General features: G+C 32.7%; 2 protein-coding genes across 6 annotated transcripts in view; one reads left to right on the forward strand and one right to left on the reverse strand.

Moving 5' to 3' along the window:
- Positions 1-13,508, forward strand: part of car (vacuolar protein sorting-associated protein 33A) — a 47,809-nt gene extending 34,301 nt beyond the window's left edge. The window contains exons 10-16 of the mRNA XM_067280271.1: positions 81-155; positions 2,348-2,427; positions 3,182-3,268; positions 3,379-3,510; positions 9,777-9,942; positions 10,027-10,149; positions 13,223-13,508. Coding sequence (XP_067136372.1) covers positions 81-155; positions 2,348-2,427; positions 3,182-3,268; positions 3,379-3,510; positions 9,777-9,942; positions 10,027-10,149; positions 13,223-13,314 — 755 coding nt within the window. The 3' untranslated portion in view covers positions 13,315-13,508. The remainder of the gene's footprint in view (positions 1-80; positions 156-2,347; positions 2,428-3,181; positions 3,269-3,378; positions 3,511-9,776; positions 9,943-10,026; positions 10,150-13,222) is intronic.
- Positions 13,052-27,054, reverse strand: part of LOC136983516 (uncharacterized) — a 345,314-nt gene continuing 331,311 nt past the window's right edge. For all 5 annotated transcript variants that reach the window (XM_067280275.1, XM_067280276.1, XM_067280274.1 and 2 more), the window contains 3 exons: positions 21,419-21,538; positions 17,026-17,196; positions 13,052-13,774 (listed from right to left, as the gene is read on the reverse strand). In XM_067280275.1, coding sequence (XP_067136376.1) covers positions 13,687-13,774; positions 17,026-17,196; positions 21,419-21,538 — 379 coding nt within the window. In that variant the 3' untranslated portion in view covers positions 13,052-13,686. The remainder of the gene's footprint in view (positions 13,775-17,025; positions 17,197-21,418; positions 21,539-27,054) is intronic.

Raw genomic sequence — 27,054 nt, forward strand, 5'->3', positions numbered from 1 at the left:
AAAAATAAAACATTTGAAATTCATTCAAGTATTATTGTAATTTTTAAAATACATAAAAGCTTTCTATTTTTTATTGTCAGATACTTCAATGGCTGAATTAATCAAAGAAGTAACAGATAAAGAAGAATTTTTGGAATCTTTACAAGTGGAACAAGGTATGGTATTTCATATATTTTATACATTTTTAGTAATTTTAATAATAAAATAAATAAGTTGGTAACAAACTTCTGGGAATCAAAATTTCAGTTTATTGATGTATATCTAGACTTAATTCATTATTGTCAGAATCTGTGACTCAAACAGTTATATTTAGTAAGCCAAATGACTCATTTTTTACAGAATAAAATTTCTAAATTTATACTGCAGTTATTAAATGGAAATAATTAAAGTTTAAAATCAATTGTATGATGCCTTATTTGGCCTTTGTGGAAACTGTCACTTGGCATCTGTAAATGTCCCATATCAGCAGCTGTAGCCGAAATGTTAATCAACTGTAGACTTTGTGCAGCCACTCTTTCATCTAGCCATGTTTGTTTAGCACAATTTTGATTCCTTTGAGTTCTTCAGTTTCCTTCCATTGGCTTTTACTCTCCAGACAAATGAAGTGGGATTTCATAACTTGTCATTCAAATTGGCTCAGAACGAGAACTGACATGTTCATCCATCAGACAGTTTTGTCCATTGCTGCAGTCATCATTGGTTTGTATTTCTCTTTAATAATCAGAAATCAGACAAACATAGTGAACATTCCAACTTTTCTTGAAGTTGCAAGAGAATATTTTGGCTCTCTGTCATCTGTCAACATAGGAAAATGATCTTTCTTGCCAGAAAATTTTGCAACTGACCACTACTGGCTACAAAGTTCTCCACAATTGTATCATAAATAGTTACACTATTGACTGTTTCCCTGGAATTCATTATGATCATTTTCCACAAAACAGAAAGCCGTCTACTTTTCATCTCATCTAGCCAATCTTCTATTTTCTCCTCCATTTCTTCACCTGCAGGTTTTCTTCCACCTCCTTAGTCTTCTTTTGGAATTATTGGATTTAACATTAGCTTGAAGCTTCTCTTTATCATTATGCCATTTTCAAGTTATTTTAGAGTTGACTTCAAATTTTCTAGCAGCTGTTACTTTTCCATTAGTTATTGCAAAATCCACAGCTTCCAGTTTAAAACTTGTTTTATAGCTATTCAGTATGACCCATTTCACCTTCATGAATTAAAATAGGGGTTTTGTTTTATGAAACCGTGTCTTGTTCTATAATTTAGACTTGATAAACACTAATGTTGTGTGTTTTTTCTTCAAAGACACTTGGCAAGTTTTCTATCAGATATCTTTATTCATTCTCGTCAACGAGAATGAATAAAGATATCTGATAGAAAACTTGCCAAGTGTCTTTGAAGAAAAAACACACAACATTAGTGTTTATCAAGTCTAAAATAGGGGTATCCAACATTATTATCAAATGCTAAAACTACAGCAAATATCAGTAACAAATACTGGTAGAAAAAAGTAATTTTTATACAACATTGTATCCTTGATATATCATGCATTAAAAATAATGAGAATATGTTTCTAGATAAAGTTTCCAGCACAATGTTTTACTTTATCGCAGTCTGAAATGAAACATGTTCAATATTGATGGTGTAAAAATCTCCAAAATTTTACAAACTTTTTATCTTAACTTGTGATTCAAATTATCCTGGTGGTTATTCATTTGCATGGTCAAAATCGCCAGCATATTGATGACTATTCAAAACCCAGTACTAATTCAAGGAAATGCAGTATTTGTAAATTATGTCATCATTGTTGGCAATTCAAAATATATATTATAGTTTTATTTAAATTATATTATCAATTGACGATATGACATTACATTACAAATGAGACGTGCCTGTTCTTGTCGGATCATCGAAGATAATAAACATAGAGGACATAGTCTTGTAAATCAGTTGGAGATTGCACAAAGTACAGGTGCTGCTGTTTGGCAGCTTGGGAAAGTCCCAAGTCTGGATAAATAGAATAGTGTGGCCAGAGAATAGAGGTTAATAATTCCATATTGTTACAGGAAAAATGAGGCCAAAGAAAAAGATTAAATATATTTGTAAAGAAAATATTGATATTAAGTTATTTCTCTAAGCCAAACAATTGCCAGATTAGATCAGACTATATTACTTCTATTAACAATATCCAGCAATCATTTGGTTTTTAATAAAACTTACAGAAGTTTATATTTATATGTTTCTATAAGCCATATAGTGAATTATTCTCTATATGGTTTAGAGAATTTTTTATCATTTAAATTGAGATTTATCAATTTTCTAATGATTAAAAATATTTCAGAGTTTATGAATGGAATTGATACGGATAAAATTAATCCATACATCGAAGATTGCATCGGAAGACAGGAATCATTAATAAAGGTAAAGGCAAAGGCAGTTCCGAATGTTTTTTTCTGATTTTTACACTTGGAGATGGATTAGATCTTTAAAATTTCAAAACAGCTCACTTTTAATTGAAATTTAGATTGCATTTTTAGTTTTTGTCATAAATTGATTTTGTGAATTGCATTGTCGATTCTAAATTAAATGTCAAAAGTTAAAATTAGATACCCGTAAGATATTTTTACTTAATACGAAATTATCTAAACAAGTTGAATATAATTTGCCTAACTTTAATAATGTCGATAGATCGAGATGATGATAAAATGCGTCGACTGACGGTACAATTCGTTTCAAAGGACAAAGGTTAAATTGTCTGATAAATTCCAGAACAAACAACTACTTTGCAAAGGATTTTGTGATTGTTTTGATTTTTACTTCAACTTCATTACATCTTCTGCCAGATTCTTTTTCTGTAAATTTTCCCACTAGCTCGGTGCCATTTTTGTGTCCATTTAATCTCCATTCATTCTTATTTTAATTACAATTCCATCTTCTTTTGTCAATGTGCATTTTCTGGTAACCAAGCCTTAATTTCCTCTGTTTTGAATCTCGTTAACCAACATCCAGATTCTAATACCAGTTTGACAGAACTAAGGATGAAGTTTGATTTGATTCTAAAAATTGTTGATCTTTGCTTTAAAAAAATTTTCTATTTTGTTATGTTTATAAGTAGATAATAAAACGTTTCATTAATAAGTTTTAATAAGCAAAATTTTAATTTTTTTTCTTTTAGATCTTGCGCTTAATCTGTATGCAGTCTGTTATAAATAATGGATTAAAACAAAAAGTTCTAGATTATTACAGGAGTGAAATATTACAAGTAATGTATTTGTTTTTAAATAAATATTAAGCGCACAAAAAAGAATAATTCTTTTTCTCTTTGTCTGTTTGAGATTATTCCTCCATCTTATTTGTTTATTTTTACTGCAGACTTACGGCTATCAAAACTTTTTAACGCTAGTCAACCTGGAGAAGGCTGGATTGCTGAAACCACAAGGCAGTAAAATTTATTCCACTCTTCGGAAGACGCTACGTCTGACGGTAGAAGAAGTAGACGAATTGGCAAGTTCATTTTTATTTCTTTGATTATCGAGTTTTTAAATCTTTCTTTCAGTTATCAAAAACTTCAAAAAAGTTTTGTTCTCTAGTAAACTTAATCTTAAGTCTTTCTCAAACAAATGAGTGTATAAGAAGATTAGAAATGTACAAACTTTATCTATTGCTATCACTTACATTATAAAGCAGAGGTTATATTATGCAGAATTTCTGCAAATATAGAATGAATGCTCTGCATAATGTAAAGATTTAAGAGAATTCTTACTCTACAGTTGCTCTTGACTAAAACTTGCACTCAAATGCCAAAATGGATGCTTTGCTTTTTCACACAACAGAACCACCCAAAAGAGAATTATTTTTGACTGACCTTTAATCCCATCATTTAAAACTTTTTCCATTATGTCGGAAATCCAATTGCCAAATTCTTCACAAATTTTATTTCACGCAAGGAAGATGGTACTGCATTTCCGATCTCTGTTCTCTGATATAGTGGTCTCCAAAGTGGGGTACGCAAAATGATACTTGAGGGTATGCCGAGTTTCCCTTCATAATACTGTATGCGTACTGTCCACAGTCTATCTAATCTTAGTCATCCTCCCAAAGAAGTGGACTCACCCATCACTTGCAATCGTACACTGAAAAATTTCAAATTGCAGGTAGCAGGAAATTTAGCAGAAATTATGTATTTATAATGGAAACTTGGCAATTTTTATTACATTATACAGTAATACCTTGGTTTTCGTTGACTTCGGTTATTGTTGGTTTTGGTTTTTGTCGATTTTTTTTGCGAAAAATTTGTGTTTTCATTGGCATGCCCAAGTGACCTCACTGCTAATTTTGCAAAAACAAAGGTGACCCATGCATTTTCCAGCTTAGTGTGGCATTATTTCTCATTTGAGCATTACCCTGCAACGGCCCACCAGTAGCCAATGGTTCCGTCCCCCGAACACGGAGTTCGGTCGTAGTTTTGCATCTTGCCAGGATGGGCCGGCCATATGAAGTTTTCCGGGTTTTCTCCACGTCTGTAATACCCAAATCGGGGCCAGTTACCCTTAAACGGATCTCCCAGAAGGCACTATTCCCTGCAATATGACCATCATAAACGCATACAATTACTATTAGATGACAATTATGTCACACTTTACCAAGGGGTGATATAGGCTAGAAGCTCATGTCCAACTAGCTCCTACAAGACAAGACATTATCCTGTACGTCTAGCCAAGCAATTCCATTACATTCCTTTAATTAGTCTTTTATATTAATTTCTTATTGCTTTTAGTATTTAACACTATATTCTCTATAAAATGTGTTTTTGGTATGTATTTTGGAGTGTTTAGAACAAATTTATTGGATTTACATCGATTCATATAGAAATAATTGCCTCGATTTTCATCGGTTTCGAATTTCACCTATTTTTTTTGGATGGATTATCGACAAAAACCGAGATATCACTGTATTATATTACAGGAGGTACAACTTCTAATTATTTTCACCTTAGGGGTACATGATCAAAAAAGTTTGAAGATCACTGCTCTAATATATGGTTGATTCATTTATTGGGACCTTGAATAAGTTCTTGCTGTTTTTTCGTAAAAATTAATGCTTTATTTAAAAAAAGTCATAAAAAACATGTCACTGAAAGTATTGTCCATCACTAGCCACTACTTTCTCCCATCGTTCTGACAGTATTTGAATTCCACATCGGAAAAATGATACGTCTTTTGAGGCTATCCAAGAATCAACCCAATTTTTGGCATCTTCATAAGAATGGAAGTGCTGCTCAGCCAGGCCATGTGCCATCGATCGGAACAAGTGATAATCGGAAGGGGCAATGTCTGGTGAATACGGCGGGTAGAGTAGGACTTCCCATTTAAGTGTTTCCAAGTAGGTTTTCACCGGTTGTGCAACATGTGGCCGAGCATTGTCATGTTGCAAAATCACTTTGTCATGTCTCTGCTCGTACAGTGGCCGTTTTTCTTTTAATGCTTGGCTCAAACACATCAATTGTAGTCGATAGCGATCTCCTGTGATAGTTTCATTCGGTTTGAGCAGCTCATAATAAACTACACCTAGCTGATCCCACCAAATGCAGAGCAGAAGCTTTGAGCCATGGATATTCGGCTTTGCCGATGGTGTTGATGCATGGCCAGGCTTACCCCACGATTTTCTACGCTTAGGATTATCGTAGTGAATCCACTTTTCATCCCCAGTCACAATACGATGCAGAAAACCTTTCCTTTTCTGCCATTGAAGCAGCTGTTCACACGTGAAAAGACGCCGTTCGATGTCTCTCGGCTTCAACTCGTACGGCACCCAATGTCCTTGCTTTTGAATCATTCCTAATCCTTTTAAATGTTTTGAAACTGTTGTGTGATCAACTCCTAATGATTCTGCAAGTTCAGCTAGCGTCTGATATGAGTCTTCATGAAGTAATGCCTCCAATTCCTCATCTTCAAACTTTTTCGGTGCGCCAGAACGTTTTTTATCTTTAATGTCAAAATCATTATTTTTGAAGCGTCTAAACCAATCTCTGCATGTTGTTTCCGACAGAGCATGGTCACCATAAGTCTCAACAAGAATTCTGTATGCTTCAGCTGCAGATTTTTTTTGAATCAAATAGTGCAATAAAATTCCCCACAAATACTCTTTTTTTGGCCCAAAATGCGACATTTTTAACACCACGAAAAAAAAAGTTGTTTACACTTCGGCGAAATGACATATACTGATTTTCAAGGTCGCTTATTGTACTTCCTTACAGATGCGTCACCATCTAAAAATACACGCACACAGTTCTAGTAACGCCACCTGCTGTAAAACAGCGAGAACTTATTCAAGGTCCCAATACATGAAAAACTGAGCAACTAATATAAATACTGATTCTTCTTCCACTTGTTTGCAGGAAGCTAGCACTTAATTTTGTCTTTGATGGATGCTGCCTTTGGCCTTTTTGATATTTTGCTATCAGAATCTGTTTAGACTGAATGTGTCAATTTGTAAGGATGAAAGAAAAACTAATTAAAATATGCTTGCATTTGAAATACATACAATAATAATAATTTTTTTATGTCTTTATCTTAAATACATTTATTGTTTCTCTTTATCCATTGTTTTGTTATTTTTTTTACTCCTTTCTGAATACAAAAAAATTGGTATTAAATACAGTACAATCTACCACATGCTTGATGAAATTAAAGTAAATTGCTTTATATTCATACAGAACATAAAAATTGATAACTAGAGGAATTAAAATGTTGCAAATAATTTTTCTTGAATAATATGGATTACTTTCTTCTTTGATAAACAATAGCATATACACACTCTAAGAAAACTCTCTATAGCTTCTTTTATGCCTCATTTCACAAATGTTGACCAGGCTGTAAAAATGTGCAGTACAAAGGACTAGAGCATTTACTTAGTGACAGGAACAGATTGACGAATCTCTGACAGGGTCACTGTGCATTACCAAAAATGGGGTCTCAAACTTTGTAAAACTTCTAGAGCTCCAACAGAGTATCATGCATTGTCCTGCAAAGATATAAGAAACAATCTGTACCTGTTTTTGTTTTGTGGTATAAGAGTATTTGTTATTGGCTTTGAATCAAGATTACCTGGATTAAAATGTTCTGATGTTATTTTAGTTCCTCAGATATCAAAACAAAGTTGCAACATAAAAAAAATTTGTGATGGATTTGGAAATTTGTACTTATCGGTATATCAGAAACGATATTTACTCTAAAGTATTTTTGGACCACGAGTCAAATGAAACTTTGCCGTAAAATATATCTATTATGTTCTTATGTTTTAATATAAATAATTTGACTGTTAGCAAAATATTTTTGTAACACAGATTCATCATTTAAAAAATAATAATCCAGGGCATTAAAATTATAAATGTAGACAATCCAAAATGGCATCTTTACTTGTCCTATTCTTCTAAAACACACTAAAGTTCAACTTTTTATTTTAGGTTGTGACATTAGTAAATTATGTAAAAGAAATTATACTTTAAAAAATAAATGATGTCCTTTTTCACACCAGGATAACTGAAGGTGCTTGTTTGGATAGACTATGTTCATGATTTTAATGAACACTGTCGGTTCAAAATCTATATTTACAAATCCTTGTTTTGCTTTTGTTAATGTTATCGTGCATTCCTTCCTGTTTCTTGATAGGACGTAATCGCAAAGAATTTTCTGTTTATAGATATATTCTGATAATTTCATAAGTGTTTGCTTATTTGTTAGCCCAGTATATTTCAAAGTTATATTTTCTTCAAGCATGTGGTAGATTCTTCAATATTAACGATACATTAGAACAAAATTTGAGATATGTTTGTATTTTGTATGTGGTGTATTGGCTGTTCCCAACAGTGGCAATCTTTTGTTTTAACTGTTCCAATTTTTTTTTTGTTGTTATATTGGTCATAGCCTTTGTCTAAAGCAGGGATAGGTAACCATTTTCTATGTAAGGGCTGCATTTTAAAACTTTTGAACCGACACGGGCGAATACAAGAGAAAAGAGAAAAGAATGCCGGTAAATCACAATTATTTATTCACATATAATTATAAATTAGCATATGTATACTTAATTTAGCTTCTGGAACTGACGTAAACGTAATATATCAGAAATATTTGGTTAAATATTAGTTACTGCTAGTTTTTAATTAGTTAAATTAGATGTGTCGGTTAGCCGATTTCTTGTTTTAATTTTTACTAAATTCATTGCGGAAAAACTATTCACGTACGTAAGTCGTAGAAAATAATATTTTAATTTTTGCCGCACACTTCCTTAAGCTATATATTTATTCATATTTTATGCGACGCAGGCCGCCGGTTGCCCATCCCCGGTCTAAAGGCTGGTTCGTGCTATATGTATTCATGTAGCATAGTGTATTGCCGTACATTACAGTTGTTGCAACACATGTTTATTCAAAAGAAACTGCTTTTTTATTGTGCCAAAAGTGTCATAGTAGTGTTTTGGTGCTAATTTTTTTTTTTTTTGCAGAAATGTCTTCTGTAAGTTTTGTAATGTTACCATACCAAATTTAGTTTCATTAATACAGCTAAATATCTCTCCAGACAGTGTTGAATAAGGGTACTTTGTCACCTGGTATTTCTGAAAAATTTATCTTAATATATGAAAACTCTAAGAGAGACAGAAGTGCCATCTGTTGTGAAGTACAATAAACCATGGACTATTTTTGGCAAATTAGATACGGTTAAAAAATTCATTTAACCAAGCCCAAATTTTGGGGTTTGTCTTGTCTTTTCTTTTTTTTTGTCTTTTACCTAAAGTCGTGGGAGTAGCAATTTTATGCATTTCTGGAATGCGTTATTTTGAATTTTAAAGTATTTCGGGGCACAGCCGGTCTTAAGTTGTATGGATTTTTTTTACACTTGCACTATGGAGAATAGAATCCCTGCATAAATCACATCCTCACTATAGTTTTGGGAATTTTGTGTCATGACAGGTGTCTATTGGAAAGGCATGCTTATTTTTCCCTAATTTGTAAGTATTTACAAAGAGAATCTGCCCCAAAACACATTCTTTTTATATACATATATTCCCTGCGTAACGCAGTAGTTAGGTTTCGAAAAGAGTGCCATGTTATGTGAATCCATGCTATACAAAATATAGTTTAGGTTTCAAAAGTTAGCAAGAGTATACTATTCTTTTTTGTAATTAAGAGAAATACAATAGTTTTGATTGCTTTAATAAATGTATGTGATTAGAAGTGATGAAGAAAATTAATAAACACTGTTAATGAGGACATTTTCTTTTTGGCGAAGTATCGGCAACGTGTTGACTTTTCTCTATTTTTTTCGTTTGCTTGCATTTACCTAAGAGATCTTTTTATGTAGTAACTTTTAATTTGATCTATAAAAACAAAACACGGCAACAGACTTTCAGATTCATTTAGTGCACTATCACCAATCACAGCAACATCTGGTTTATAGGAAAGCTTGAATAGAAACTAATGATTTAATGAGTTGTATGTTTGTTTGAATAACAATGCTTGCACTTAAAAAATGTGACATTTTGTAACTCTTCGATGTCTCCGATTCTCGAATATGATAGAGTGGAACCGTGTTGTTCTTTTATTTATAGAATCGTATTTTGAAAAACCCAAAAACTTATCAAATTTGTTGGCAACTGCAAGCTTGTACTGTGTATTGCAATTTTTGAACCGGTTTCCTAAATTTTGGCAGTTCCTAAAATATGAACAAGTGTCCGTTTTTGTGTAAAATTAATCAATTTTTACTTTATTTTAGAATCCGACCGATGTTGCATACGTCCACAGCGGTTATGCACCTCTCAGTGTGCGTCTGGCACAATTTTTGGCCATGCCCGGTTGGCGAGCCATCCAGGATATCCTGAACCAGTTGCCCGGTCCGACGGTGGAAGCAGTGCAGAACATCACGGGACATCGTAAAAGAAGTACTACTTTTATATATTCGTGTTTGTAGTGTAATTCTAACCTCGGAGCCGTCCGTAATCGAAGGAATCCCTAATGTGATTTAGGAGGTTCGGGTTCGTCTATTCAGTCAAGTGCCGAAGAAAAGAAGGTGACTCTGGTGTTCTTCCTCGGAGGTTGCACGTTTGCAGAAATATCTGCCCTGCGATTCCTTTCGGATCAAGACGATGGTGAGTTACTGTTCCAGAACGTGATAATTAATAATATATTTGTACTAATAGTAAGGTAAGATTAAACACTCGTATTATATTTGAAAAATAACAGGATGCAATATCTGAATTTTTTTCTTCAATATATCCCATTTGCAACAATTCAAATATTAGAACAATGTAACTTTTTTCATTCTTGATTCTTTCCAACCTTAACACTATGTAAAAAATACCTGTATGTTCTGGTTTAAATTATTTTGGCACGAAACATCGCAATACGTGGATTCCACGTGGAGAAATTTTGGCACTAAATCCATTTTCAATTGAAACACAAACGGGCCTCGGCCTGACTTCCACACAGTAAAAATTAGTCTGTGTGCACTGATGTAGAATTCCATGCAAAAATATCTGTTGGTGAAGGCCCTCTTAGGCTGGAATGCACTATCTGGCTGTGCCATTGGCACAGCCAGATAGTGAGGAACAGGCTACCCACAAAACATTCCTAGGGTGGTAGACCAATGATGCTTTATCACTTCTTCCATATTCTAAGCAAGTCTAGTTCATAATTAAAACTGGATAAAATGTTTGGCCAAATTATTGAAATAATTGACTGACTTGTTCCTGGCATTAGACCCAAAAAGGAATTTTCCTAATTCAAATTTTGTGGATTTTGTGTAACCCATCTCTGATCTACAAATTACTTTCAGTCATACCTTGGTACCTGTCACAATCGAAATATCAGAAGCAAAGAATCTCACTATTATGATGATAATTTATTCAATATGCATAACAAAAAGTGGGAAGCAGGAAGCATTTGTTTCACTGGATTGCAGAAATTGGCAAGAGGGGAAAAAAAACAAAATTTTATGGTTCTTCAAAAAATTGATGAAATTATAAGAAACCAGACAACTGGTTATTGTTTTTAATTTGTTAATTAAAACAAGAATTCGTTAATTTCCAAGACTCACAAAATTCATTTTAATGAAGCTGTAACGTGTTTTCATTTAAATCTAATGGGGCAAATGCCAAGATACATTTCAGTAAGTGTTAACGAATACATAAATATTTGACTTAAGATAAGAATGTAGCCAAAAAATGTTCAATTAGCACGTTTATCATACACTAGAAATTCCTGTCGAGCATGACGGAATACTTTTTACGAGAAAATAGATTTCAAGAAATTCAAGAAGCATTGCTAATATTTGTACAAATTAAGTAGTTTGTTCTTTGTTACAACAGATGGTTTAAAATTATTTTGCTTAAGTCAGAATAAGAACTGAGACCTGTGAAGTCTTTTAGATCTAGAATTTACCTGACCAATTTTACTCTTATGCTTTCTTTCCCCTAGGCTTTTTTTTAATGAAAAATTGATAAAATAGCAAATAAAGTCTATGTGGAGTTAAAAAAAGATTAATTGTATATAGTACATTAGTTAGATGAGCAATTATGCTTTCTAAATAAAAAGCTTGTTAGATTTTTACTTCCAATTGGATAATAGAACATCATGTGGTCACTATGGAAAGATTTTTTTTAAAAGTTTTAAATTTAAATACTCCAGTTGCATTTTTGAATATTTTGGCAAATGAAGGGGAAATTGTCGTCGAGCAGTCACCGACTCAAAATCAATAAAACGTTTATTCTATAGCTAATATAACCAAAATGTCATCTGGATTGGACAAAAATTGCAGGAGTTATAAAGATTTCACACACGCGATGGCTTTCGGTATGATGTTAATACAATATCCTCAGATTAATTTTAAAAGGTTTTAAAACTTAAAACTGTAAATTGACAAATATTTTTATAATGTGTTAAAATCCACTTATGTATTATAAGTGTAACTGGCTGACAATGGGCTAATTGCAGAGAAGTTTAGATATTGTCTAGACCACAGTTCAGAAAAATTACATTGCAGAGACAGCAATTCCCACTTGTCGTGGTTTAGATAGCATTTAGAAACCAGTAATTTGACTTACTTTCTAGACTCGCTCAAAAGCAGATTTAGACAGCATTTTAATTTGAGTGGAAGTTTTGTTCGTGGAAAAGTTTAGATAAACTAAGATTTAAAACTGTTGGAAAAATATTTTTCAGTATGATATGTGCAATAATTATGTTATCAATGTTTGTAACATAACACTATGTAATAAATATTACACTGAAAGTAACATGTTTCAGCATCTGCCTTCATCATACATTGGTTATGATGTGAAATAATGACTTAACCAGGTAACTGGTTCTTCTTATTATTATTAAAAGATATGTTTTAACTAATTGACATTTTACAAAGTCACGTTTGGAGTAGAAGTGTCATTATTTCTCGTGAGAAAAAATTTAACCCGTCCCGTGTTATTTCCGACATATCTCGGGTCGGAGGTCACGACTCCGACGTATGTCGGATGTCTGACGGTTGACCCGAGATATCTCGTTTTGGCATTGGAACGTTTTTGATACTAGATGTCGCTAGTTGTTATGATTTTTATATTAATAAATGTAATAGATATAAAGTTAGTTTTAATATATTTTGAATTTTTTTGGTTATTTTGTTTGTGCAAAATAAAAAATAATTTCAGATGATACAATAGCCACAATTGTTCTTTGCAAAAATTCAACTTGGCGTCACAGGTGAGGGAAAAAACTGACCATCCAATAGGTTCAAACATTTTTGGATTAATTTGTAAATGCAGTCATGTCTCAAAATATAGTACAACACATTTTCCAATTGAGGGGGTGAATAGAAATTGAGAAAAATAAATATAGTTTTTTACCCTGGCTTTAAGAAATAATTTAAATGGAAATATTTTTGAATAATGTCTAAAGAGAAACTTGCAGCAAAAATTGCCTTAAAGCATATATAATGTTCATTGTCTACTGTTTGTATATTAAAATAAAAATTCATTATAGTTCTGAGAATAAGAGGATAAAAACTCTGATATGAAGTTTTATTTAATGATATATTAAACAAATATGCAATACATTTTATCAAAAATTTGAAAATACGCAATATACCTCGTATGCTTCCATCTGAAATAAAATTTACATATCAATTAATAAATAAACTATAAAGCCAAGAAAAAAATTAGCTTGTTTTTTTTTCAGTTCCTGTAGAATACATCGTTGCAACTACAAAACTTGTCAATGGGAGTACATTTCTTGAAAGCCTAGCTGAAAAAGTAATGTCTTCGACGTGATGGACTGCTATGTATATTAAAACGAACCTGTTGTAACATTCATAGTCTCAAAGGTTAAGATAAAATCCTATAGAAAATTTTTAAACTGTATATTGTAAAAAGAAACATGATTTATTTTGTATAAAATTAATACAAAGCAATTTTTGAGTTTAAGCAATTTTTATTAATAATAATAAATTATGTATATTATATAATTTGATTATCTTAATGTGACTTATCTTGTGAAATAGAACTATGTGTAATGTTAAAGAAAGATATACATTAAAATATCGATGAAACATCCATACGAACTCCAAGCAATAAGATGCACACATTTTTTCTCTCATAAGCACTTGCTCTATGTAAGTTTTTTAATATTTGTTTTGTGATAGATCACAAATCCATGTCGTCGTCGGTTGCATCAAATGGATCAGGAAATGGAGAAATGGGAATTGCCGGCTTCATTTCTGGAGAATTACAACTGGAGGAAAAAAAATACAGCAATATTATTTTACTTCTCACATCAAACGTAAATAATCCAGATTCAAAATATCTGATGATGATATTTGTGTGTTCTAAGAACACGTTTTTAAAACTAATAAGTTTAATTTTGAAGCTTGTGATAAATATAATATACAGTCAAACCTGTTTTTATGCGGGGGATAGGGACCGCATTAAAAAAAACGCATTAAAAAAAATCTCACGAAACTTCACGAATGGCTGTAAATAATAGTTTTCGCGACACAATTAAAAAATATTTTTTTTATGCGGTCAACAGGGACCGCATAAAAAAGGTCTCACATAGAAAATAACTCAAAACCGTACGAAATAGAATTTATTGACAACAGATGTCAGCACTTGACTGCATCGCCTGGTCTATCGTCTGTTTTACATATTTTTGTCCAGGTGGTGTTTTGTTGACTTAAAAAGTAAATTATTTCATTTTTCGCATATTCATGCAACAATATTACTATAATACGTGCATTTATGCTATAATAAGTTTATTTAGCTATAATAAGTCAACGTAAGACATGACGAATCGCACGAGACTAGTCGCCAACAAAACCGCATAAATTAAAAATTCGCATTAAAAAAAATCGCACAAATAAAAATCGCATATAAAAAGAGCGCATAAAAACAGGTTTGACTGTATATATTGAATATGAACATTTTCATAGTAGTACAGCTTGATTAATGTTTTGAATTTAAAATCATACCAATTAGAATGGTGGTGACTGCATAACAGTAAGGGATATTTGCCATCATTATACACAAAAAATTTTATAAAACAATGACATAGTTCTTAAGTGTAATCTTATATAAGTATGTGGAAATTTATTTGATAAGGTTACTGCCACAACTGATATTATTTCCCATTTCCCAGAACACAACCATTAGTTTTTTTCTAACTGTAATTAATTATTTTAAAAATCATCAATTTAAATCTTTCTGCACAGAACTAGAAATCCCAAAATTTTAAAAATATTGTTCAATAAATTAATTTATAAAGCTGACCTCTCGCTGCTACCAATTGAACAACCTGTGAGAACTGACACTCTACTTTCAGTGTGGTGTAGAAAATGTAGCATAGTGAATTAAGAATATGTAACATACATTTTTGACTGGCTGATACTGTTGATTACATTCTACAGCTTTGTATGAGAATGAACTTATGCCTTTTTTTTACAAAATTTAGGAAATAAAAGATTACTTGTAGAGTATGAATTAATCCGTCTTACCTTTTGTTCCACTTCCATTTCAATGAGGTTAATAAAAGTATGAATTTAGCCTAAAAAGTGGTTACACCATGTTCTTGTAAAAAGATAAATTTTATTTAATTATTCAAAATTAAATTTCTAATATAAAGATTGACTGGCCCTCAATGAAACTTGAACTAACACTTTGGGCCAGGGGTCAGCAACCTAATTCACACAGGATGTTTTTCAGTGATACTCTAATAGAATAGAAATATAGTAAATATTATATTTTAATTATTAATTACACATTTAAACGGAAGCCACAGTTCAGTGTAGGTCATGGTATAATTCATTTTTAATGTATCTTTTGCTTGTGTATTTATATTACAGCACATGTGTTTATGCTTGTTGTCACCATCTACATGTGCACATGTAAGAACATAATTAACAGCTTAACCTCAAAATTATATATTTTTGAAGTCCATTATAACCAGACCAATTTTGATTATATATATATATATATATATATTAACAAAATTAGTAGAATCATGTCAGCATCCAGAATGACACTAACTTAGGGGTGCACAACACTGCCAAAAAGTTGCCGATCCCCGCTCTGGTTAACAACATACCTTGAAAAATAATTACACAGTTCAAGCATAAGTTATGCTAATGATTACATTATATCTTCCATGCGTATGTTTTTAAATGTGTGTCAGTTCTTTAATTTCAAAGGCGCACAATCTAGAAAGTGCCAAATCTCTGTCAAGGATAATGGTGTTGGTTGAACATTGTAAAAGTAATACTTCTGATGGTCAAGAATAGATATAATACTTATTATGTTATCTAGCTGATTCCAAAGAGGTTTTATTTTTATTCTTTCTACACTGAGGTAGAAAAAGCCTTTTCATGATGCACTCAGCTGGCAAACTACTTTGAGTGCTCAGTGCATCTCCAGATTTCCATATCAACCTGAATGGAAACATAGCAGAAAACTAGTTGTTTATTAGATCCATTGTTATTTCAGCAGTTTTAATTTAACTATTTTGTTAACAACCTAATAGATGATGAGAAGAAATATCAGGAGAATGCAAATTTATTAGAACTACTTTTTAAAAACAGGAATAGGAAAGGAATTATCCTCCAAGTTACTCAGGAGAAACTATTCTGATATGAACGATTCCCATTTTTGTTGATAATTAAATTTTTCATTTCCTGACAAGTAATTTCTAAAACAAAAATTTGAAGATGTTTATCTAAGACACCAAGGAATAAATTTAAAAAAACCTTTTTAAAAATTTATATTCAAATAGTCAAATACGTATTTTATACTCATTCATATCACGTATGTTTAGTTTTTTACTGCAATATTGAACCATAAACTTTTACATTACATTTTTAATTATTACATTTTATTTATCTGAGCATAAATGTATCTCAATCTATTTGAAGTCCAACTGTTATATCACTTGGAAACATAATTTCCACTGTGCAGATTTTGTTTGTGACTGATGCCATTTTTCAAACTAATATCACATTGCCTTGCACTAACTCTCCATTCTGTGCTTTCTGGGGTGACATTAGGATGTACAGAGGTAACCACTTGTTTAGCTTTCTCAATTTGAATTGATTTGTTGCACACTAGTAAACCCTAGTGTCTCAACATAAATGCACCTTATATCATCATTACATTCAGCCAGGTATGTAATAGGGCTAGCCAGGTGGTGTGAGGGATGGTACCTCCACAAAAATTCCTGAAGTTCCTGACCTGAACTTTAATTCAAGTTTTTCAAGAATAGAAGGCTGATGCCTTTATCATAAGGTCATCTCAAAGAGGTTATTAACAGTAACTAGTAGAGCTATGTGACTCTGCCCGAGCTAAAGTAAATAAAGCTTTTAATATGATTTTAATTTTAACATTTGTTGTTATCATCTTTTGCTCAAACAATGATTGATATCTCTGCTAGATAAATATGAGTGGATTCATATTATCTCAATACAAAATTCATTCATAATAAAAATCATAAAGATATACCTTGTTTTATTTGTATTCACACAATTTCTGTCGACAGTTCCTTCATTATTATTATTTTCAGGAAAATTTGATGCAGTTATTCTTTCTTCTGAATTAAATGTACTTTTTATTTTCTGAGGTAATATTCCTCCTGGTGGTTGCCACAGAACTACTGCCATGGAAGGTTCTTTCCTAAAAGTTAATATAAAAAATATAATATAAAAAAAGTTAGTTTTTGAGGTTTTTAAATTATGTAAGAAATTAAAATTTTTATTTTATATTACTAGACTATGGGCTTTATCTTCAAAAAATTTTTCAAAAGATAATCTAAGATATGTTTTCAAAAACATCAATAAAACAAGTTCAGCCATTGATGTGATGAAAACAAATAACAGACATTTAGTTACACACAGGTTGACCACAATAACATATACACCAGAAAACAATAATTTTGAGACACATAGAATGGTAGCAGCGGCTTTGTATATTTCAAATAATTCCACATTCGATCGGAACATTGGGTTACTGTACCCAATCTGCAATTTAGCACACCTTGGTGTCCATGTCCATCCCATAAGACTACAAAATTTCTTCAATCAGAAGAACTTCTATTCCAATACCAAAACCCATAATGCAACTCTCTAAATATTCAGTTCAAGCAGTCTCGAAAACCAAGAATTTCTTTTTCAAATTTTCCTTGTAATTTTTTTTAATCATTTTCTCACATTTCTCACTCTATACTCCAAAATTTCTGTTTTATTCTTTTAAAACTTAAATATTTACTCTGAATTCTATAGGATCCTTCCTCAATCTTAACAATTTGATACTGAGTAGGATGCAATTATTAAAATTGAATGATTTGTTCATTCATTTGCTCAAACATCAAGAGTTTACTTTTTTGATAATTAAATAAAATAAGTTACCAAATAAATATGCATGCACTCTGATTTTTTAAATTAAATGTTAGAATTTAGAACTTAAATAGAATTATTTTATAGAATTTAAATAGCATGTTAATCAAATTAATTTTTTTTCTCTATCTGATGATGATTATATTAACTTAAAAAAATTTTTATACGTAAAACATTGAATAACGAATCAACATAATAGAGCATAGAAAAGAAACATGACTACACTTTCAAACTGCTTACATTAAAAAAGATTGTTTCATTTTAATTAATAGTATCAAATTTCTATACTACATGAAAATAAAAAAGTAAGCATCACAAATTGAATGTTTTAAAAACCAAAACAAAATAAATGTATAATTAGAATAACTATAAAATACAAAAAATTTTGTTCTAAAAATAAATTGATATCCAATAGTAGTAATTATATTTTAAATAGTAGTATAGAATTAATAGACTAAGGATTAATACTACAGGAAACTTGACCCTTATGATAGCACATTAAATTGATATGATCATAAGTTCATCTGTTGATTCATGCTATCATTGATTTTGCATCATTCAATGTCATATCCTTTAATGAACCATAACTCCTCTCAGATTCACAAGTTCAATCATGGGATGAGAGTGCACAACTAATTGTAAGAGCTATTTATATAATTTGATGTTTACTCCATAGTTTTAACACAAGGATCTCATAATTTTTGATAATGAAATTGTTCAAATTCCCAACATAACAATTAAATAACTTTTCACTTCAACAGCAAGTTAATTATTATTATACAATATTATCATCATTGTAAAAATTAAATATCTTTTTGAACTATTAGAATCTAAAATACTCAGAAAATGTTTTTAATAGATTCAACAGAAGAAATAATCAACAAAATCACATAATATATTTTTGTTGGCAGTAGATCCATTTTTATCAATCCTTTTTTGCTTATGAATTATTTGTCAACATGCAGAAATATAGTAAAAGTTAAAAATAAAATCTAAGAAGAAATACTTACTAGATGAATATATGAAATAATCATTGGTTGTTTAGAACAATGTCATGATTACTTTAAAGATAAAGCGATCTTTTTATAATGTTAGCTATAGAAAGCTGATTTCATGTCAAAAGTAATGACATTGACTATTTTGTACTCAGCTTTATATTTTCATCTGCATGACCATTTTTCAATGATTCTTGCCATCTTTTTTATCTCCAAGAAATTTTATTCAGCAGTGTGACTTTATACCTCTAAGGTGTGCAGCCATTGACAGCAGTGTGATTTTATTCAGCAACTATTTTATTCAATAACTGAACAGCAGTGTATTTTATTCAGTTATTTTTCAGTGATTTCAGTGATTTTTCAGTTATTTTCAGTGATTTTATTCAGTCTCATCAATAACTGAATAAAATCACACTGCTGTCAATGGCTGCACACTTTAGAGGTATGAAGGAATACCTGTCAGAGTTTCAATTTGGCACAGAGTATTTGATGCCCAAATCATGTGCACATAAAATAAAACAGACTTGTAGGTAGTCAGGGGACCAAAAATGGGTCAAAAGAAAATATGAAATGCTAAGACTGTTTCTACAAACAGGCACGAGTGCAAGATTTGCGCATGTGTTGCTTGTGCTGTCCAAGACATAGTCTCATCCCAAAAATGGCTTTGCCATTTTACTTATTTATTTATATTAAACAAAAAAATAAATGTCTTACAAAAACATGGTATGATTGTCCCCTAATTAATAAACAATTCCTTTAAAACAAATGAAAATAATATATACAATAATACAAAAACTACAAATAATACAATAATAAAAAAATGAACCAAAACCAAAACACACTAAAATAATGTATATAAAAGTACATATTAAAATGCATCATAAGTTAGTTCTTATAACAAAATCATAAGAAGAAATCTTCACACCTGAAGAGAGAGCATTCATTATTGTGCTTAAAAAGAAATGTCTGGATAAACAATAACAGAAATTAGGTAGGAAATGCATGAAGTACAAAGCTAAAAAAAAATTATTAAAACATTTAAAAACAAAATATAGTCAAAGCAATTAATGTGTGTTGACATAAATTTGGAAGTACAAATCTTACTATAGCAAAATTTCACCAGAGTTAATAACAGAAAAATGATATAGCTTATTAAAAATAAAACACAGTATGATATTGTTTTACACAAGAAATTTCATTTCATGTCAGATGTACACCACATAAACCAAAATTCTGTGTAAAATTTGTGCTGCACCCAAACTAATACCAGATGATTGTCTAGACACTTGTGTAATCATTTACAATTAACAAAAAAATATTAAAATTTATTTTAAAAATTTAAATTTTAATGTGCAGGCATGAATAGTTCTTTTAAAAATTTTACTTATGTTTTTACTGCAATAAATAATATTTTAGTCTGATGATTCTGAATATATAGAACAAAATTTTATTAAACTGTACTTGAGTAAAAATGCATGCCAACCAGAATTTTCACTACAATGGGTAGTAGCATTTGGTAGTTCTCCATGTTTGGAATGTCAGAAGCTTGAGAAGCATAACTCTTAAAATCAACAAACCAAATACAGTGACACTAGGAGTCAACCTAATCATTCACAATCCACACAAACACAATCCCACATAAAATAATTCCCTATTGGGATTTTGCGCGATGAAATTTTAAGCAACAAAGTTAGTATAGTTGTAGCCCATATGGGCAAGCCATAATCAACAGCTGATTGGAAGCTAGTGGGAAAAACAGAACACTGAAAGGGAAGTAAGACTACAATAAAATTAAAAAATATCTCCAAAAGTACAAAGTTTTAAACTAATGATTCAATATGACTTCTTTAAGTAAATATCTTGCCAAAAATGGTATCAAGATCATTGAAATAATGAACATAGTTAACCAGGAAAAGTATCTGGCTACAAACTAACAAACTAACAAACTATGTACTGTACATTACTAGTTTTATTTTGAATTATTTTTTGATTAAAAGAATATATTAAAAAACTAAATAATTTAGTATCTTCTCTTTAAAACCATGTTTGATGAATTTGTTGGACTATGAACCCAAAGTTGAGTTTTAAAATAAACACTTGGCATAAAAGCCAAGTGTTTATTTTAAAACTCAACTTTGGGTTCATAGTCCACTAAATAATTTAGATCAAATTATATATAATAGAAAGGAATATGAATTTTGAAACGATTTTTAGAACAATGGATTATTTAAATATTCTTGTAATCATAATATCATTTTTTATATGATCAATGTTAACTCAAAAATTAATAATTTTGAATGGCAGTAACACAGGTATGTGTTGATAGAGTAATAATGATGATTTTCATTTTCATGTATATTAAAAATCCATTTACATACATTAATTTATTAATAAATACTGAATAATCTCTTAATATTAATGACTATTATTGTTTTAAATCTTTTACGATATGAATTATCTCAACTATGTAGGCAAAAAAATTTATAAAGGCAAAACCAATTTACATACAGTTCTTTCAAAGGACTTCCTGCTAAAAACAGATCAGACTGCACTAATTTTTTCAATTCAGGTGATAAAGTAATTCCTCCTGTTTCTGGATCTGATTCTTCACTTGATTCATCAGATAACCTGTTTTAAAAAATTATAATCTTTAAAGCATATCTAGACAAATGTTATAATAATAATAATAATAATAATAACTCTCCCACGGTCACCACCTGGTCGTGGTGGGAGAGCCCAGTAATTTTACTGATCCATAGAGCAATGTAGGCTGGAGCAAGCTCCTGGTAAGGACACCCATGCCAGTAAGGTATACGGGGAGAAATGAAGCTAAGAGTGACCACACACCCACATTCTGTGGAGATATTTATCATGATAGTAACCAGATCTAAGTATGATACCGGCTTGGACATCGCCCAGGTTAACAAGGTTTGCATTCATGGGTTAGGCAGAGGCTCATGTTTGAAAAATAGGCCAGTCTCCCTTGATTACTGGTGGCAAAAGCAACACTGGCCCAAGCATGGCTACTGCAATGCCCTCGACAGTGAGAAACCAACCTAGCCCTTGTGTTTCTGTGGCAATGCACCCACAGACCACAAAGGCTGAAAAACCATGCCAATGGATGAAATGGACAATAGAAATAGATAAGTTTATCATCCATACTTACTATACCATCACAAGACTCAAAACAAATGTGACAACGTACAGACAACTATACCATAGATTCACACAATATCCTCATCTCATTGTCACTAAACAAAGGGTTGTTGATCAAACAAGAACAATTATACACAACAACCTTATCCCACAAAGAACACTTGAACTTATCAAACAACAGGTTGCTGATCAAATACATCAACAGACAGAAACATCTAACATTAATGAAGATCATGTAACCTGTCAGGATAATCCAGCAACAAGCATTGATAATAACACACATACAACGATTACCACTAACGATACTACAGACACTTCCTCATCCATCACCGATAACATAAACATGGATTTAGTTAATACGCTCTCACTTATATTTCAGGAAACACTCACTAAATATACAGGCACAGATCCCACACAACGACCACGAATATCAAAAATCAACACGTCAAAAGAAGTAGGAAAAACACTAAATTATGTAAACACTCACTTACTACCACACTACATTCATTCAATTTCTACACTTGCAGACATTCATACATTAGTTTATGCTGGGGCAGTCACAGTAGTGACACACCATGGGCTGAAAGTACAATCACAGACAAACACACAGAAAACAAAATTCTATCACAAGCCTGCTTGGCAGAGAAGAATAGAAATACAAATAAATGACATTAGACAGCAATTAGGCAAGCTGACACAATACGCTAAAAACAACATAACACCCAAATTAAGGAAACAGCTCAAAAACATTCTCAAGAAAATAAAAACACACACAAAACATGAACATCACAACACACACATTACAGAATACATTGATACACTAAAACAAAAACTTGCTGCCAAAGCACGTAGACTCAAACGATACAAAACATGTACACTACGAAAACAACAAAATAAATTATTTACAAACAATGAAAAACTCTTTTACAGACAAATCAATAACAAAGCAAACACTGTTACACAGCACAGTGGCACACCAACAGAAGAAGAACTCACAACATATTGGTCTTCTCTTTGGTCCAGTGCTGTCACGCATAATGCTGATGCAGGCTGGATCGAGGAGGAGAACAGAAACTTGCACAACATACCAACTATGCCCTGTGTTGAAATAAGCATACATGATTTCCAATACACTGTTAACAGAACACACAACTGGAAGACACCTGGTGTAGACAACATTCACAATTTCTGGTACAAAAAGTTTACATCACTGCACCAGGAACTAGCTAAACATCTAACACACATCATCATCAATCCACAAGACATGCCAAATTTTCTTACCCAGGGCATCACCTACATGAAACCTAAAAACAACAATACCACAGACCCCACACAATACAGACCAATTACATGTCTTCCAACACTCTACAAATTATTGACATCCTGTATCGCAAACAAAATATACAAACACGTTGAAGAACACAACATTCTTACTGAACAACAAAATGGTTACCATAGGAGGATGCAAAGAACAGTTACTCATAGATTCAGTCATTCTACAGCAAGCACACAAACAACACAGAAACATACACATGGCATATATCGACTACAGAAAAGCAATTCTACAGAAAAAGCATTCTACAGTATTCCACACAGTTGGCTGCTACATATTCTACACATGTACAAAATAATCTATCACTCATTCCATTCTTCCAAAACACTATGCAGCACTGGAGAACAACACTACATCTCAGGGTTTATAACACTTCCATACAAACAAACCAAATATCTATTAGGCAAGGAAATTTTCAAGGAGATTCCTTGAATCCTCTCTGGTTATGCTTAACCCTGAACCCATTATCCAACATGTTAAACAACACAGTTTACACTGTCACATCTCATGTACATGGACGACATAAAACTTTATGCATCCACACAAAACAACTTCATCAACTCCTAGAAATCACACATTCATACACCAAGGATATACAAATGGAATTTGGCCTAGACCAGGGATGGGCAACCTTTTTCTATGTAAGGGCCGCATTTCAAAACTTTTGAACTGATGCGGGCTGCACACAAGAGAAAAGAGGGGGGAACTGTCGGTAAATCACAATTCAAGCCAAAGAATACCAATAATACCAAATTATTGGTATTCTTTGGCTATTATCAGAACACAGTTATGTGAGGCTCTGGATAGGTCCGAACCACACTGAAATTCGCATTAAAATCATTTATTTTTAGAAAAAAATTATTTTTTTTAGAAGAAAAAAAAAATAAAAGTTAGAAATAGTTTTTCTTAAAGAAAACGACGCGAACTTTTAAACAATAGAACAATGGGGAAACGTAGATCGTCTATCTCCGAGTGGGAATCGAATTAAACTTCGATTTTGACCTCTCCCGCGCCCCCGAAAGGTTTCGAATTGTCACCATGTGACGAGAAGAGACCAATCGGAAAGCGGAATCAGAGGAAAACAGATAAAACCTGTGAATTCAAGGACGCGAGGACTTCTTCTCCCGAAAGTTCCAAGTGACGGATCTATTGTTGTGTGTGTGTCTGGTGCCCATCTTCGTCTCCGTCTCCCGACCTCGGATCGACAACTTTCCATCAACGGAAGTCGACCGCATCGTCCTGGAGTCGCGGAGTCGTCGAGGGAACTGGCCATTCGCGACCTAGGGACACTCCTTCAAAATGAGACTATATTCGAAAGGAGAGGAAGACCCAGAGGCTGCTGCCGACCTAGAACTTCCAAGATCGCGGAAATCTTGTAAGCTTCTTTCGTGTCAAATAAACGGTTTCTTGTCTTGTAACCGTAGAGTCTGTCTCGGTGCCGATCGCCCACATACGACTCTTCGCGACCGCTCGACCCTCTTGACATAGTCGGCACCCAGTCAGAAACTCACACTGGTGTCAGAGAAGTGGGATTTTAAATGCAGAATTTGCACAAATTCAGCGGGCCCACACTATAGTTGAGGATGCCGACATCAAAATTTCGCCCCGAAATTGAGTTAAAGGTGGGTCGGAACGATAGATGCTGAGACAGACACTTCGGCGCGAACTCGCCAGTTAGTTAGCAGTTCTCTTTCATTGGCCTTGAGAGGAATGATACCTGCTTTCTTCGGTGAAAGTAAGCGTATTATGACTTCTTCGATCCCTTAAAAAAATATCGAGCTTAGCTGGATGATCCCGCAGAAATGCTTTAGTTAACCAAGCGCAAGCTCGCAGGTGCGACAATGATAGAATAAATAGGCTTGACCGAGCAAGAAAACGCCACTATAAAATAGTGCCAGCAGCGGAAGTAGGCAAGATGTTCCGAGGTCAGTTTTTCAAAATATAAGTAAAAACATTAAACTGAGCGTCAGGATGCTTGGCACTGCTTCATTCACAAAAGCTCTAAAGGTAGCCATTAGGGAAGAAACGAGTGACTAGCAGAATGCACAGTTTTGTCAGGTGCGAAGCTGAAACGGCAGAGAATAACCTAATGGATTCGGGAAGAGTGAAACTCCATAAGAAATCTGCGTTCGGTGCAAAGATGGGTCAAAATTTTAAACAGTTTAAAACTTTAGGAAAAATTGTTAGATAATCGAACATTGTCAGTACCGATAACTGGTGCGCAAAGATAATATTCAGAATAAACAAACAGGACAACCCATGGAACGAAGGAATAGCGAAGTAGGAAACGCACACCCCTATCCGAATTCGCTGCAATGCTTTTCACAACCTCATAACATGCAACCACTGTCGCCCGATTGGTACGGAGAAAAGGACGTCCCTCTGCCATCTCTAGTCGAGTGGAGATCGAGGCCAATGCGTTGCAGGTTCCGATTATAAATCCATCGTATTCATTGCGATATAGGCTAATTATTTCAGTAGATACTCTTTCATCAACCGCAGAATAAGCAAATCGAATCCGAAGTCGATCGAAATTTAGAACAGGCACTTTATGTAGAGGATTTTCTGACAGTATTAGCCCGGAAACAGGCCAATGCGACCGCAACTAGATGCTTAGCTTTTCTCAGTCCCAAGGTAGACGCAAAGCAAGCAGATTGTCAATTGCAAAAAAAAAATATAGCAACTTTAACCTAAGGTCAAGATTATAAGCGATTACGGTATCCTACTCTCTATTTTCTATCGGTCCGGTTTTGCGAACTGTGAATGATGAACTTTCATTCTGGAGAGGAGAGATCATCATAAAAACAAAAGCGAATGTTAATTTTAATTGAATTCACGTTTTCTGAAAATAAAAATTGTCGCTGAAAAAAATGTATGCAAAAAACGTGCTTAAATGTTAAAATTGTCGCGAATCGGAATTCAAGTCAATGTGAGCGTGGTGCATTTCGAAAGGGAGCCATAGTATTGTTTTTGTTTCGTGTAAACTGTTCTGTCCACCCCTTACGAAGCGCTCACGATTGAGCCTACACTGGTCAAGGGAAGAGAGTCATATCGGGAAAGTGACTTATCTCCTTGGTCAACGCCTTTCCAAAATTTTCTCATACTTAGGATAGATGACAGAAAATTGTCACTTTGTCCGTCCTAGAGAGAATGAGGATTTGATCACTCTCGAGAAAACTTAACGATGATCTTCTATTTGATTCGCGCTCATCGGAAAACAATTTTGTCGTGATCAAAACATTGATGAAAACTTCTGTTATAGATTGAGTAATTTATATAGTCAAAATGTCAGAAAATTTTTTCCTTTTTTGCGTACATGATGATTGATCATACCTGTCACAGTCGAGACTGCGAATAGACTCTGACCAGATCAAACGGAAGTTACGGAACAACACTCTGAACTGCGTGACCTTGATTAGCGGTAATCTGCGTCGGAAAACCGATGATAGAAAACTGTCACTGGTTCAAGAAACTGACATCCGGAAGTTATGGCCGTAAAGACATTGGCAAGATCACAACTGCACACCGTCAATGCTCCATGATCCTCTTTCGGTCCAGTACAAAAAAAAAAAAAAAAAAAAAAAAAAAAAAAAAAAAAAAATGGAAAAGATTCGACCCCCATGGTAAAGACGAAGTTTTTCAGAAAACTTGGAAC

This window comes from Centruroides vittatus, unplaced genomic scaffold, assembly GCF_030686945.1.
Source record: "Centruroides vittatus isolate TY-2023 unplaced genomic scaffold, ASM3068694v2 contig_882, whole genome shotgun sequence".
In the NCBI taxonomy this organism is placed as follows: Eukaryota; Metazoa; Arthropoda; class Arachnida; order Scorpiones; family Buthidae; genus Centruroides; species Centruroides vittatus.